This window comes from Mustela putorius, unplaced genomic scaffold (genome assembly GCF_011764305.1).
Source record: "Mustela putorius furo isolate JIRA1106 unplaced genomic scaffold, ASM1176430v1.1 tig00000698_pilon_pilon_pilon, whole genome shotgun sequence".
In the NCBI taxonomy this organism is placed as follows: Eukaryota; Metazoa; Chordata; class Mammalia; order Carnivora; family Mustelidae; genus Mustela; species Mustela putorius.
The window spans coordinates 4875160-4889771 of record NW_025421449.1 but is presented as its reverse complement, the minus strand read 5'-3'; the positions used below and the strand labels follow the sequence as shown (position 1 = coordinate 4889771).

Here is a 14612-nt window from a genome sequence, read left to right as displayed (position 1 = left end):
GGAGAAACTGAAGACTAAAGCAAATAACAGTCTTTCCCCCCACATTGGTTCAAAGATCATCTGCACATGGAGGGAAGGAAGGCGAAGTCCCAGGCAGACTAGAGTAAAAAAGGAGTTTATATATTTATAAATGCCAAATAAATACCAGAGGCCACCCAATGCCCCCTCCCAGACAGGGCTGTCTCCCCCAACCCTAGGCTTCTAGGGTCTGAGACATCTTGGCCCCAAGCTACAGCCCAGGAGCAGCTGCCAGTCTGGGCTACCAGTGAACTGAGTGGGGATGATCTGTCCAGCCAAGATTCACTCCCTCTGTGTGAGGGGCCCCCATAGCCACAGGCCTGTGTCCCCGTATAGGACCCTAGAGGGGCCAGATTCATGGGGAGAAGGTGGTCATCTCGAGTGAGACCCGCTGCCACAGCTCCTTGGTCTGTTTGCTGCGCTTGAGGTTCTGCAGGATGTCGTTGAACTGCATCATGCCCATGGGTGTCAGGCAGAAGGCGCTGCGGGCACTGCGGATCGCGTTCACAAAGTCGTCGTAGTCGGCAGGGGTCAGGTGAATCAGGCGGTGGTGGATGTACTGCAAGAGGATGAGCCACTAAGCACAGAACCAGGCCCGTCCTCCCTGGCCCGTGGGGGAACCTGTTCCCTGCCTGCCCAGGAGGGGCTCCCCCATCCTCCATCCATCCTGAGTTGGCACCTGCATGTATGCCTGCTGGCAGCGCTGCACCAGTTGGTGGAAGGCCGGGGCACGCAGGTGGTTGTGGGCATGAGCAGGGCTCAGCCGCTGCAGCGTCTCCATGACGATCTCCTGCAGCACAAACGGGCTCAGCACCCCCTTGGCTGCCCCCACACAGAACTGGTGCACGTAGTTCACTCCTGGGGGGCAGGGGGAGGGGCATGAGACGGGGGTGGCCACCTCTGCCCTAGGGACCCAACTTTTCTATCTCAGCTCTGGCCTGGCAGAGAGCCTCCCTCCACCCCAGGAGCTGAGGTAACCCCCCACCCCCCGCGCACGCACACATACCCGACCAAGGCCTCAACTCTGAGCAAGAGCTAGGAAGGAGGTCTGGGACAGGAAGGTGGGGGAAGTGGGTGGGGGGCGGACAATGGTCCTGGGGAGAGGAGGTGTTACCCAGCTTTGCTGCCAGCCCCAGCAACCATTTGACATCATCAGTGTAGGGGGGGGAGCGGGAGAAGTTGTTGGGGTGATCATTATGTGCTCGGCGACCCAGCATCTCCAGTGCCAGCATTCCTGGGAGAAAAGGGTGGGCACACGGTGGGGGTACATCCTTTCCCTCCTCTACCCCAACCTGGTATACCTGATCCCACAGGAAACAAATCAAGAGCTGAGGGGAGGGAGGGAGGTGTCACCAAAGAGCCTGTGGCACAACTGCAAGTGGGGGCACAAAAGGGGACCTCCTCTCACCAACACGGTAGGCAGCGTGCAGGTGGTGTAGGCTGTGTGGGTTGACAGGCTGACTGTGTGTCTCCTCCTCGGGTGGTGGAAACCCCCCGCTCACCAGAGGGCTGGGCTGCGTAGTCAGGGCAGGCAACGAGGCACCCTGGATGGCTGGAAACGTGGATGCTGGATGGACACTGCTCACTGTGGGAGGGATGAAAGCCATATGAGCAACTCACAGCCCACAGAGGGACAGAGAGGGTTCCTTCCCTATCTCCCCTGCCCAGTGGACCTCCCCTCCGTTCACCTGTTCCCTGTCCCCACAACTCACAGGCCACACTGGTGGGCAGTGGGAGCCCTGGCTCTGTGTGGTAGGGATGTACTGTGATGGGCGCCATAGAAGGGACGGGGAAAGACACAGCAGTGGCAGCAAGTGAGGGGGGAGTCACTGAGTAAGGGTACTGAGCCCCCAAGAAGGCAGGATGCACACCCTAAAGACAGGGAGAAGAGAAGGAAATTATGTTAAGATACAGTTCTCCCTCTTCTGCCCACAACTGGGTGTCTCTACATTTCTTAGATGGCCTGGATCACCCAGACATCTACTACCTCACCAGAACAGCCCTATTATTCTCCCAGAGTACCCCACTCCAACCCCACATGAACTCACAATTCTTCCACATGCCCACACCCACCCCCCAGTAGAACACTGGTCTCACCTGTGGGTATGCAGAGCTGGGCACAGGGAAGACGGCAGGCCGGGGCATGTGAGGCATTGGGTGGGCAGGGTGAGCTGGGTGGGTGAGGTATTGAGGGCTGCAGGGCAGGTGGGGCTGTAGAGCAGTGTAGGGGTGCAGGCCAGGGGAATGACCATGCCCCAGTCCTGGACCTGGATATAAACTGGACCCCACTGAGATGACTGGCACCACTGTGGCTGCTGCTGTCACTGCTGCCGCTGCCACTGTAACCGGCTCAGTCCCTGGGCCCCCCCTGCCCTCAGGCAGCCCCCGCCCAGCCTCCCCAGCGGCCCTGATCCCACTGGCACTACAGCTTGTAGCCCCTTCCCGGGCTGTGGATGAGCCACCTGCTGTCTGTTCATATAGCCAGAACCACTGGTGAGCAACCTCAAACAACACTTCGGGGTATACACCCCCACCCTTAGCCGCCTCTTCCACTGCCATGCAGGCCTTCTCCAACATCAGGTTATCCTGGAAGGAAGGGCACAGAGGGTTAAGTGGGGGAGGGTCTTTACTCAAGCACGGTTTAAAGTAACATTCCAACATCTCCCTCTCAGTTGGCTGGTTCCCAAGGAGGCATCAGAGGTTAGGGCCAATGCTCAGAGTCTATGTCAGAGCAGCAAATGTTTCACACAGGCACTGAACAAAACACCTGCTGACCAGTAGAAGACCCAGGTTATAGTCCCAGTTCCAAACTAACTTAGCCACACACTCCCATTCAATTCTACTGTCTCCCCAAGACCTGCTCTAAGGATTCCAGCCTGGTGATCACCTTGGTCCCTAAAGTATAGGCCTCCATTTCCTTGTCTATAAAACAGAAATAATCCTAATCCCAGAGTTACAAAGCAAAAGAAGTAATGGATATTAAAATGCATTAATATTAATATGTCAAGTATCACCATAGCAGAACAAACTGGACAATCTGTGAACTTCAGGAAATGGGAATTAAGAGCTGGGCTGTTAGTTTTCCCCATGCACAGTGCCCCTGCACAAATGCCTCAAAGCAGGTCCCCAGATTGCCTGTAGAAATACCTGCTCCTTGCACTGCACCAGGGCCCGCTGGATCTCATTGGGGTTCAGTGCATGGGCATGAGGCAGGCAGCTTAGGGCTAGCTCTGCTGCCGCCCTCACCATATTGGAGTCTCGTGCCCGTGATGCCCTGTCAGCCAGGGATGCAACCTCAGGAGGTGTCAGGTGTCCATCCCAGCATTCTACCAGTATAGTCAGAGCTGCACTGCCAATCTCCATTGCCTGACCTTCAGGGAAAGGAGCAAAAATCAGAATGGGGTTAGTAGGGGCACCAATGGGGAGCAGGAATGGTGTCAGATCATTTTATCAGATCAGTAATTCTACAAGGATAAGACTCCGCTCTACCAATTAACCCCCCTCCCATACCCAAGTCAAGCCACTGGGTTTACCTGTAATCCAGGAAACGTGGGAAGAGTAAGTACGTGAGAGCCAGTTGGGAGAAACAAAGTTGTGCAGGCCAAGGGCATAAAGCCCAATCTCGAAGGCGCAAAGGTGCAGGTTGCGGTGAGGACCCTGGTGGCCCCCTGAGGAAGATGGATGTGTGAAAATGGAAGTGCTGCTGTTGCCCCCTGCCTTGATCAGCACCGTCTTCGCCAACTCGAAGTAGAAGTGTGCAGCTGCCTCTGATGGCTGATTGGGTACATGAGGGGCATGACTCTCGGGACGGCGGCCCTTGTACCTGAAGGGGCAATGGGGTAGGGACGGGGGTTGGGGTTTCTCTGAAACGGGTATCCAGGTAGGGTGGGAAAAACCAGGGTAAGTAGGGTCACTGGGGGAAAAATAGCTAGATTACACTAGGGATGTGTCTCTGAAGGTGGGCCAGATGAGAGGAGATGGTATTTCTTACACTAACCTGCCAACTTCAACGGTCTTCGCCCGGGCCCCTCCACTGGCACTGGCCCGGCGGCTTCCACTGGAGGACGAGGAGCCCAGAGAGTCCGAGGAAGAGCTGCTAATGCTGTCACTGTCCTGTCCTCGGCCCCAGGAGGTTGGGGCCCAGCCCCCTCGAAGTGGCCTCCGGCTTAAGGTGGGAGAGCTATCCGATGTGGTTTCAGGGGCACTGCTATCAATGCTGGCCATACCTAACCCCCCAAGACAAGTGAATCTCAGAGGCTAGAAGTTCCAGAATTCAGACTTCAGGAATATCCTTCCCTCCATTTCATCCCACGGGTTCTCATACCTGTGTGTTTCTTCTTAGGCCGCCCTGGGGAGCCCCAGCCCCGTCCATTGTAGCCTCCACGACTGCCAAGTGCCAGACGGCTGGGAACCTTCCCTTCTGGCCTGGGGGTCAAAGCTGCCTCAGATGGGAGACCCTCACAGGGAGAATGTGGGGAACTTTCTAGGTGGGGAAAACAGGACATTGGGATGAGCTCAGGAAAGAGGACCCCAACACCGTTCCACACCATTCATCCCCCCTGCCCAGTGCCCCCACCTCACCAGGCACATTCTTCTCTGTGAAGCCCTCAGTGGGGCCTGGCCCAGTCCCTGCCACATTCCCTGGCTGAGTAGGCCCAGCAGAACCCGAGGTCAGCGGTTGCAAGGTCCCTGGGGCAGATGGGCCCCCATGCTTTGAAGGAGACCTCTGGCTGGCTGTGGCTGGGCGGCTAGATGAGTAGAACGAACTCAGTGTCTGGGGCTTATGCGTCTGGCTCTCTCGGTCCAAGAGTTTGTCTAAGATCTGGAGAACAGAAGCAGCGACAAGATGCTCTTTATCTCCTGACTTCAATTTCTATTACCTTCCTCTCTATTTGAAACAGCTTAATATTAACCTGTTCAGGAAGCCTTCCCCAGTTACAACCATAGGAGAACCATTCCCCCTGACCAGGATTGGGGCTAGCTTACGTATCTTGATAGCCTAAGACTTAATCACAGGACTGAGTATATTGATATTCAATAAATATTGAAATAAATGTATAACTGACTCTATGCCCTCTGTTTCTCTTCTTCCATCCCCTGCTCAAGCACTCCTATGAGAACCACTGGTCTTTTTTTTTTTAGTTTTTTCTTTTATGGTTTTTTGTTTTGTTTTTTAGTTTTGTTTGTTTTTAATTTTAGAGGGAGAGTGTACATACAAGCGTGGCAGGGAGGGGCAGAGGGAAGAGAGAATCCCAAGCCAGCTCTACACCCAGTGCAGAGCCCAGTACAGAGTTCAATCTCATGACCCTGTGATCATGACCTGAGCCGAAATCAAGAGTTGAATGCTCAACTTAATGAGCCACCTAGTCCCCGCGTCCCCAGCAATTTGGTCTTCGTCTTTATAAAATGTCTCCAAGATTCTCCCATTAATCTCCTATGAGCAATATAGCCCTTTCCTCATTGTACTGGAATTCCTGAGAAAGGTGGTAAAATTTGCTCTCTGCCTGTCAAAATCCCAGTACCTCAGTCCCTACCTTTTTGAGCTTGGCTTGGTCATCCTTGTAAGTGATCATTAGTGCCAGTGCCAGGTCACCCTTCTCCCGACGTGTGCCTTCACACAGGAGGGGATGCTCTGCCTCACTCACTGTTGTCTTCATACCTGTGAGAAGAAGAGTCTCATAGGGCCTGAGAATGGCAGTAACTCTCAAGACAGCAGCAAAGGTGAACAGGCCAGGGCTGCGAGCCACCAGCATCTGAGCTGAGGAGTTCTCCTGGACCAAACCATAGCCCCTGTGGAAAGTCCCCAGTGCCTATTACATCCAGCCTTAGCTTCGATCTGCTTTTTAAGACCTTCATAACCTGATCCACTCTACCTTCACAGCATACCCATCACTTCAAGGATGTTGGACTCATCACTCTCATGAAGACTTGACTGCCACCCTGTCTTTATTCATGGTGTTTTGTCTACCTATCAGAAACTTAACTGATCTTTTAACCCACATTCCATATTCTACACCCTTCCTGAGTCCTTTTCCTAGATTTTTGTTTCTCTGCCCTTATAAAGCCAACACCCAAAGCACATATTTTGTTCCTAAATTCTTGACTGTCTCATAGGCACTACTTGGCTTATATAGGTCATTCTGGTTGTCCCACTACCCTACAGTCCCTTCAAAACATGGCCATGTCTCACACCCTTCATGGCCTGGGCCAGGCTTAGCTCACAGATGTGCTCAAGATATGCTAGACTCACCTAAGGCAGCAACTGCTGCTTCAAATCCCAACTCCTCATCCCCAGGCATCTCGTTGTTCCAGTTACGACTCGGAGGCCGGGAGCCCGTGGGAGAAACCACTAGATTAAAGTTGGAGTAAGTTAGCCAGACAGAAGCATCACAGAAAAGAATGAAATGTAGGGAACCCAAGACCCTTATCATTTCAGACCTCTCATGAAGCTGCCTGATGGGTCCTAAAGGCAATTAAGAGCCTTGGGGCTCTTGGTTTCTCCTTAGAGAAAACTACTCCTACCCAAGATTCCTACTTGCTGTAGAGTCACGCGCCATACCTGGAGCACAGAGAACGTCAAAGATGAAACTGGCCAACATGAGAGGCAAAACGGGCCGATAGTCACAGAGCGTTCCCTCCCGAAGCTCCTCTGCCCGGCACCGCATGGTACTCATCTCATTCGGACCCAGAGGAATCTTCTTGAGCAGGGCAGCCACCTCAGACTCCTGGTATGCCAGCTTCACCTAACAGTGTAAGCAGGAGCTCAGACCTCCAATACTTCCATAGAGATCAAGCTGCATGGCTCTGAGGAGATGGCAATACAAGGCTCAGAAACAAAGAACCTCTGACCTCCAAGGCCTTGGTAGAAGCCGGGGGCCTCTGCAGCTCCAAGGCAAACATGCCGACTCGGAAGGCCAGGTTGTGGTGCTCCGGACGCTCACTTAGCACTGTCAACAGGAAGGCTGCCTTGGTCAGGGTGTTGGTGGCCACCCAGGTCTGACGGCTCGTAGACACCTTGTTCTTCTTGCCCTGAAGAAGTACAAGGAGGCAGACAGATGAATCTGACTCATCTTGGTGGAGGGAAGAGGACGCTCTCACTTGGGATGGGGCATATAAGAGGGTTAGGGGTGAGCGGAGGAGGAGGAGGTTGGTGGGGATCTCTCACCTTGGCAGGGGGCGGCTCTACCTTGAGGTCGGGTGGGTTGGCTAGCAGGTCCTGGGCAAGCTCCACGGTGAGGCGGGAGGCCTCACTGCTGTAGCCGTGCGCATGCAGAGCCTCAGCGCAGGCAAACAAAACCTGGAGAGCACATGGGCAGCACGCAGACTGAAGCCCTACCTTCCAGGGGCAGGGCACCGTACTCACTCACGCAGCAAATATCCTGTGAGTACTTGCTACATGCTAGGCCCTATACTGCTCCTGGGGACACCACAAAAACCCACAGTCTGATCAGAGAAACAAACACACAAACACACAAACCAGCGTGAAGCCAGCTACCACAGGGAAGGGTCAAGAGAGAAAACAGGTGGGGAAGATACCTCACTGGGGCCTGGGGCAGAGGAGCAATCTCAGGGAAAACTTCCTCAAGGAAGTGATCACTAAGATATCTGAGACCTGAAGAAGGAATAGGAGCTGACCAGGTAAGGTGAGGGAAGAACATTCTAGGCAGAAAGGCCAATCTGTGCACATGTAAGGATGCAAAAGAAAGCACATGGCAAGCTAGAGGAATGGTTCAGCTGACCAGTATGAAGGACAAACAGCTAAATGAGTTAGGAGAAGCACACAACAATCAGAACAAGTGGAGCCTCACAGGTCATGCCAAGGACCTTCATTTTTAAACTCAGGGCAATGAAAAATACTGAAGACTTTTATGTATGAGAGTGACACCATCAGTTCAGGAAAATCAATACTGAAGCAGTGAAGAGAACGGACTGCAGGCAGGGAGGCCAGCTAGTAGCCCACTGCCAGATTCTAACAGCCATGCTCTACACTCCTGACACCCCCAACTACAGCCAGCTGGCCCTGCTCCCACCTGTGGCCAAGGAGCACCCTCCTGCTCACCTCCATGCGGCTCTCCTGCTCCAGTGGCTTCAGCCCGGCAAACAGGTCGTGCTCCTCCCCGGCCCCGCCCTCGGCCTTCTCCTCCTCGCCCCCAGCCCCATCCTGGGCATTCAGATAATATGCCTGGTAGTCATCATCCTCCTCTCCGACTGCGGTGGTTGCCTCTTTAGTTTTGGGGAGCCCACTGCCACTCTCATCTGTGGAAGGGAGGTCGTCCCGAGTACAGACCTCCCCAGGCAACAGGCCATGGGGGCCAGCAGAGGCTGTGGGAGGCTCAGGCCCTTCTGAGAAGTACACACCACCATCTTCTTCGTAAGTATCTGGGGGTTCAGGAAGGAAGGTGGAAGGACCTCGGGAGCCGCTGGGAGGAGGGCAGGGTGGAGGGCTCTCAGGGAATCCACCAAAGGTGCTGGCCTCTGCACCCAGGGCCAGGCTGCTGTCATCCAGGCTCATCTCGGCCAAATCTGGCTCCAGGGAGCTGTCTTCACTGCTCAGCCGTCGCTTGCTCCCACCGCCTGCTGAGCCCTTGCCCCCACTGCCAGCCCCACCCAGTGCCTTGGCTTTGCCCCCACCTGGACCCATCTTATGCAGAACCTTATCTCCCCCCTCAGCAGAGAGGCGGCGGGGCCCCCGCTGCGATGAGGGGACCCCCTCACCCAATCCCTTGCGCTTGGCCCCAGGCTCCTTGGGCCGCACAGCTGGCTCAGAAGGAAGAGGTCGGGGACGCTCCCGTGATTCCTCCAGGGCCCCAGATCGGGAGGCACCTGGCCGAGGTGGCAGGGCTCGGGCCCAGCACAGTGCCAACTTCCGGTCCGTGCCACTGTAGGTGACACCGGGAAGTGGGTAGGCCTCTTCCCAGTTGAAGTAGCATGCCTCCACCGCCGGCCGGAAGCCAGGGAAGAGCCGCTCCAGGGTCTTTTTGTGCTGCCCCCGCTTCACGTTCTCAATCACCTTCAGCTGCCACTGGCGTAGCTGTGCACACAGTTCCCGGCGGCTGTGGGAACAAAGTTGGGGAGGCTGCGGGGGGCGGCTATATTCTGCCCTGAGAAGCGATGGAAGGAGACCGAGGAGGCATAAACCCCAGAATGGGGGGCCCAGGGAAGGGCCCAGGGAAGCACTTCTTGAACGAGCCCACACACATCACTCCAACACTCAGATACGAGGGAAAGTGGGAGCTATTTAGGGAAGGGAAGGAAGAAAGCCTCTCAGAAAAAGGACTCCTAAGTCACTGGTAACCCTAACGCCCAGCACCTGCCGTTTCCCAAGGGCTAGAAGAACAGGACATCTCTATGTGTGCACGAGAGGAGTGCCGGATCTGTCCCAGGCTGTCCCAGTACCTGCATTGCCCAGGGAGAGACTCACCGCTGAGGGCTGAGTGCAGGGTCTAGAACAGCAAGCCTCCACAGTGTGACCATCTCATCGCACATGCTGGCACACGCGTGGGCTGCGACCTCTGACTGCCCATTGCTACGACCCGTGTGCCCACTGGCACTGCTGTGGGAGGCGGAGGTGCGCACGCTGTACCACCAACCTGTTATCTGGAAACGAAGAGAAAGATAGAGCAGCCCTCTCCTGCGCCCCTGTCAGCAAGAGGGAAAAGAGGTCCAGGGAGGGAGAAAATGAACCGCAATGGGGCTAGCCAACTCCAGAGGGTTACCTGTTCGTAGGTGAGGCACTGGTCAGTGAGGATTTCCAACAAGGGGGCAGCATTGCTATCCCTCCGTTTAAACATCTCCCGCACAATGCTAAGCAGGTTCCAGACCCCCTCTGGCTCGCGGCCCCTCAGAGGGCGCAGCAGACATGCCCATTCAGCAGCAGCTGGAGGCTCCGTGGAAGACAGGTACATGGAATTCACGTCACTGTGAAGGCAGTGGAGTGGAACATGCTGACCCCGAGATGGGGCTGCCTTTGACAAGTCAACGTGCACCTGAGCTTTGACCCAAAAGGGGTCCTGACCCAAAATACAAGGTGTAGGGGGAAAAGGATGTCCAGGACAAAAATTCTTGGAACATGGGTATTCACAAAACAAAGGAGCTCTCAACAGCCTGAGGGATGCTCCCTTCTGCCACGAATGCAGGCGTGCATCCAAGGTACCTGAAGACCACAGGCGAGGGTCCACAGAACTTGTGCAGAGTCTTCTTGATGTTGTCGGTGAGTGTCGATTCATCCAAATACCAGGTACTCTGATCAGAGGCAGACGGCCCTGCTGTGGGGTCTGGGGGTGACAGGCAGTCAGTTGCCTAGAGATAGGGACCTGGATTCACCTGACAACAGCACACTTTGAGGAAGCGGTGCTCTGCGCTACCCGCCTCCTTCCCTCCTACCACCCTGCCTTCACTCCACACTAACCGGGGGCTCCACACACGGTATTGATGGCTGTTGACTGGGAAGAGAGGAGTTCATCCAGAAGCCGCTGGGCTGTGGGGAGGATCTGAAATCGAAAGGGACAAAGGCATCGGTGACCCAACGAGGCAGTGTCTAACACGAAGGCTCACATGCGATCCGGAGCCTGGAGTTGGATATGAGGGTGTGCCAACCTCACTCACCTGCTGAGGGAGCTCACTGATGAGGTACTGAGCAAACTTTTGCAGCTGGTCCCTCTGCAGCCGAGATAGGGACTCTGAGACCGGGGCACGCAGGCAGACTGCAGAAGCCTGCAGGGGACACAAAGAAATAGAACAAGCTGAGAAAAGGCCTGCTATCGCTGGAGCTGGGTAAAGAGAGGCAGATTAAGGGGGGCAAGGGGGCTCACGTTGTGGCCAGGCATGCAGCGGAGAAGGGGGGGATGGAGCGTAGGATAGGACCGGGATAAATTGGGAGGGCCTCACGTTGTGGATGCGGAAGAGACAGAGTGCCACGACGTGAGTGCACCATTTGGCCCCAGCCCCACAGGTGCAGCTGCAGGAAGTGACCCGGCAGCGGTCAAACATCACAGCCACGTTGTAGGCCCCTTTGGGGGGGACCATCTGAGGTGGCACCACTGTAGCACTCAGGTGGAACCCTGGGGAGAAACACGGGCATGGTCAGGGAGAGCCAGCACGACAACATTCTCTGCCCGCAACCCTGGCCCTGCAGTTAGTCTGAGAACCTGCTCTAGCTCCTTGCAATAGGTCCTTCATTCTTAACAGAGGGGGTGGGAGAAGCAGGGGCTGCCGCAGGGCCAGAAGGCACCCTTACCTATCTGCAGGGGGTCTTTCACAGCCCTCATGCGGAACAGCTGGTCCCCTCGCTGGAACTCATCCGCACTGCCATTGGCTAGGCACGAATACAGCCTGGTAGTGAAGAAGATCACAGCCACAACTCAGCAAACAACTTTCTAGAGACCCTGACAGAGACCACAACGCCCTGGGCACTCTCTCCCCAGTGTTACTCCCTCTTGGGGAAAAACCCAGGCACTCTCCTCCCCTTGTCTTCTTCTTACCACAGCCCCAAATACAGTATCTCCTTTGTTCTGTAGGAAGCCCAGTACACAGTGTGGAATATCAGGACCCACTCCCCACCATCAGTCCTTTTAGCCTCACCGGATATCCTCTTCATTCTCAGGGAAGCTCCAAAAAGCAATTCGGAGCTGTAGCTGCTCAGGCACTGGGGGATAAACTTTCTCCACCACTTCAAATGGGATATGAAATGCCACCTGCTTTGCTGATAGCTCCACCAATGGGATCACCAGTCCATCTTGGAAACAAATGTTTGGGTGAGGGTAAAGAGAAGGGGAAATGAAAAGGGCCATGATTACTTGGCACCAATGCCAATGCCTAACATCACTAGAAAGAAAAGGGAGAGCTGGATGAAAAACCAAGGGACCCTCCTGTTAGGATTCATTAAGCCTTATAACTCCCATCTTGGGGAGGGGAACGAATCAACTGCAGCCCACAGCCTGTTACCTAAGGTCTAGAACAGAAGATACCAGGGATATCCTAGAAACTCCTGGCCAAACAGGTGTGTTCCAGAATCCTAGCAAGTAACCCCTCTCACATGGCTCAGCATCTAATTTCTCTTATACCTAGCATTTTAGATTCATACTATGTTGTTAACATCTCTCCTCTGACGTTCTCTTCTCCAATTGCTTTTTTACTATCCCTTTTTCTCTAGATGACTCTACACCTCTACCCAAGGAGTGAAGATGGGCCAGAGCCCAGAGGTATTAAGAGAGGGAACTCCAGCACAAGACAGGCTGCTTGTCCTGTGGCACACCTGAACCTTGGCTTCTTACAATGGAAACCTGGGAAGGAGGGTGGGGAGGAAGATGGGTTATCCCAAGGGAACCTAAGTGCTCCTGTTATCACCTGGAGTAGGATGGAACTGCCACTCAAGATTTCCTACAATGTTTTAACCAAATAGTGGTAAAACACAATAGACTGCATGCATATCTCCCCAAATTGCTAGTCAGATTAGAAAACAGATCAGAAAATCACGGAGCTGAAAGAAACCTTTTTTTTTTTTTTTTAATTTAATCTTATTTTACAAGTGAGCAACTGAGGGTAGCCCAGGAGGGCCGGGACTTGGGCAATAATATGCTTTCCTAGATGTTAACCTATTCAGGAAAATATCTATATGCTGAAAAATTTCACCAACATGACTTGGGTTACTTCCCTCAAAGCAAAGGAGCTCTAAGCCCCAAGGCTACCCACACATGCAAATGTGAAAGAAGCAAGGAGACCGTAAAAGACCCACAGTGAAACTGCCTATGATCTCTGTGGGCGTGTGGGTGTGTGTACACAGAACATATGCCACCGCTACAAATGAAGTTGAACACTACCACTTTGAACAAGTGACAAGTGTACATTTCCCTCTGTCCCAGAGGGGTGCTAAAAATCTTTGTAGGACAGTTTGGAAAACAGGATTCTTGGAATGGCCAGAGTAGAATCACAACCCCAACTGCTGAGAAAAGTCAGCATGCATTGAGGCCCAGGACAAAAACTGTGCCATGAGGAAGGCAGGGAAAGGATGTGGTGAGTCTTGAGCCTGTGGAGCTTCACTTATTATCAATCCCCTCAATCCCCTTTCCTAAGTGGAAAATTCCTCACAGCACTAATCGGTTAATCTACTGAAAGACCCAAGAGTGAAAGACACTTACAGCAAAAAGCAAGAAGAGTGTTTCATAAGGAGATCTAGAGGCAATTACCTGCACTCTTCTCGGGCCCCAGATGATAAAAATGTAAGGTTCTAATCCAGTGGTCCCAGCCTCCGCTCCTCACAGATGTTCAACATGGCCGAGAACCAAGCCTCTGATGGGAACCTATGTAACTATGGAATTTCCTCTCACAGGCCAATTCACCTCCACTTTCCTCTGGATGGAATCCGCTCTTGGTGTAGCCAGATCAAAGACCGTCATCACCGTTAAGAGGAAGCTCCCAAAGCACTTTGCAATGGGGTTGACACACCTCAAGTGGTCCCCTCTTCACAAGACACCTCTTACCCACCTTCTTTTCTGTTTTCTGGCTCGCCACGGGCTGAACTCGGTGAGTATTCCCAAATCAGACGAGTTTTTTCTCCTACCCCATCTCTAAGGCAAATGAATCACAAAAGATCTACTTTCTGTTGCTAATCCTATCCAACCCAGGATTTCCCAGCCACCACTCCAAAACACACAGATGCGCGCGCACTCGCGCGCGCACACACCCTGATGTGGAGAAGCCAACCCCAGGAAGACTGGAAAAGCGAGTCCAGAAGTCCGTTCTGAGCTTGGGACAGCTCGCGGTCCGGGACAGCTCCCGAGCACGGACAGCTCCCCAGCAAGGCCTGAGCAGAGCCAGCCCGCTCCCTTCCCCCTCCTCTTACTCTCACCTCGCATTCTGGTACCGCCACTGCCACCTCCGCCACCGCCGCCAGTGGGGGAATTGGGCCCCGCGGACTGTTTGCGCCATCCCCGCCAGTTCTGGCAGAGGCTCTCGGCCTCGGAGATGAAGGAACAGAGTGAATCCTCCTCAAAGCGGTCCGAATCTTCGAATGAAAAGCGCTCTCCGTCCTCCCATTCCGCGAACATCAGCTCCATGGGGCCTGCACCCCCCGGGGCCGGGTCTCCCCCCGCGGATCCGGGGCCTGGGCCGCCGGCCGGGGGCTGAGGGGAGGCCCGGGGCCTGAGGGGCGAGCCGGGGCTGGGGGTAGCCGGGGCGCTCAGGGCGGCCGTGCCGGACGAGGATCTCAAGCCTGGAAGGGATATGGAACCGGGCCTCGCCCAACTGCGAGGTGCGAAAGGGGATTGTGGCCAGTATCCGAGACTCAGGGCCCGGGCGAAGCGCTCGGCAGCCGGGGCCTCTCGGCTGCTGCGGCGCCGCCTCCCCCATCAGCTGATCTGAACTTCCGGCCGCGCCGACCACCACCACTTCCGCCTTCACGCGCTTCGGAACCGGACTCTGTACGGGCAGATGTAGAGGACTTGTTTGTTTAATTGCTGCACTTCCTGCCTTTTTTTTTTTTTCCTCAAACCCACCCTCAGATACTGTAAGAGGAACCCAACCCCCAGAGGTATATAAAATGACTACAGATCCCAGCAATAACAGGGCATCCATACTGTCTCCAAGGAATAAACAGC

The 14612-nt window shown here is 54.5% G+C and overlaps 1 protein-coding gene across 5 annotated transcripts; it reads right to left on the bottom strand.

The window, feature by feature from the left end:
* Positions 1-99: 99 nt before the first annotated feature.
* On the bottom strand, positions 100-14360 carry ZSWIM8 (zinc finger SWIM-type containing 8). Of its 5 annotated transcripts, none has more exons than XM_013044241.2 (26): positions 13865-14360; positions 11599-11752; positions 11255-11349; positions 10906-11078; positions 10624-10731; positions 10427-10508; positions 10172-10292; positions 9735-9936; positions 9440-9615; positions 8078-9071; positions 7184-7315; positions 6868-7047; positions 6578-6761; positions 6269-6367; positions 5553-5677; positions 4600-4840; positions 4343-4501; positions 4016-4244; positions 3552-3841; positions 3166-3389; positions 2116-2604; positions 1707-1890; positions 1427-1603; positions 1133-1252; positions 698-808; positions 100-577 (listed from the first exon to the last, which is right to left on the bottom strand). In XM_013044241.2, the coding sequence occupies exons 1-26, from the start codon at positions 14070-14072 to the stop codon at positions 117-119; spliced, it is 5718 nt and encodes a 1905-aa protein (XP_012899695.1). In that variant the 5' UTR covers positions 14073-14360; the 3' UTR covers positions 100-116. The 5 variants fall into 5 exon arrangements, with proteins under 5 accessions (XP_012899695.1, XP_004769465.1, XP_012899696.1 ...); XM_004769408.3 differs by having other exon boundaries at positions 1731-1890; positions 13865-14211; XM_004769411.3 differs by having other exon boundaries at positions 239-577; positions 698-876; positions 1731-1890.
* Between the last annotated feature and the right edge of the window lie 252 nt (positions 14361-14612).

What these genes read in the sequence shown, in the direction of transcription:
- ZSWIM8 (XM_013044241.2), bottom strand. Translation starts at nt 14,072, where the DNA reads ATGGAGCTGATGTTCGCGGAATGGGAGGACGGAGAGCGCTTTTCATTC. An exon ending in AGTGCCTCACCTACGAACAG is followed by an intron (nt 9,616 to 9,734) that starts GTAACCCTCTGG and finishes CTTCGTTTCCAG; the next exon opens with ATAACAGGTTGGTGGTACAG. An exon ending in CCACGTTTCCTGGATTACAG is followed by an intron (nt 3,390 to 3,551) that starts GTAAACCCAGTG and finishes CTTTCCCTGAAG; the next exon opens with GTCAGGCAATGGAGATTGGC.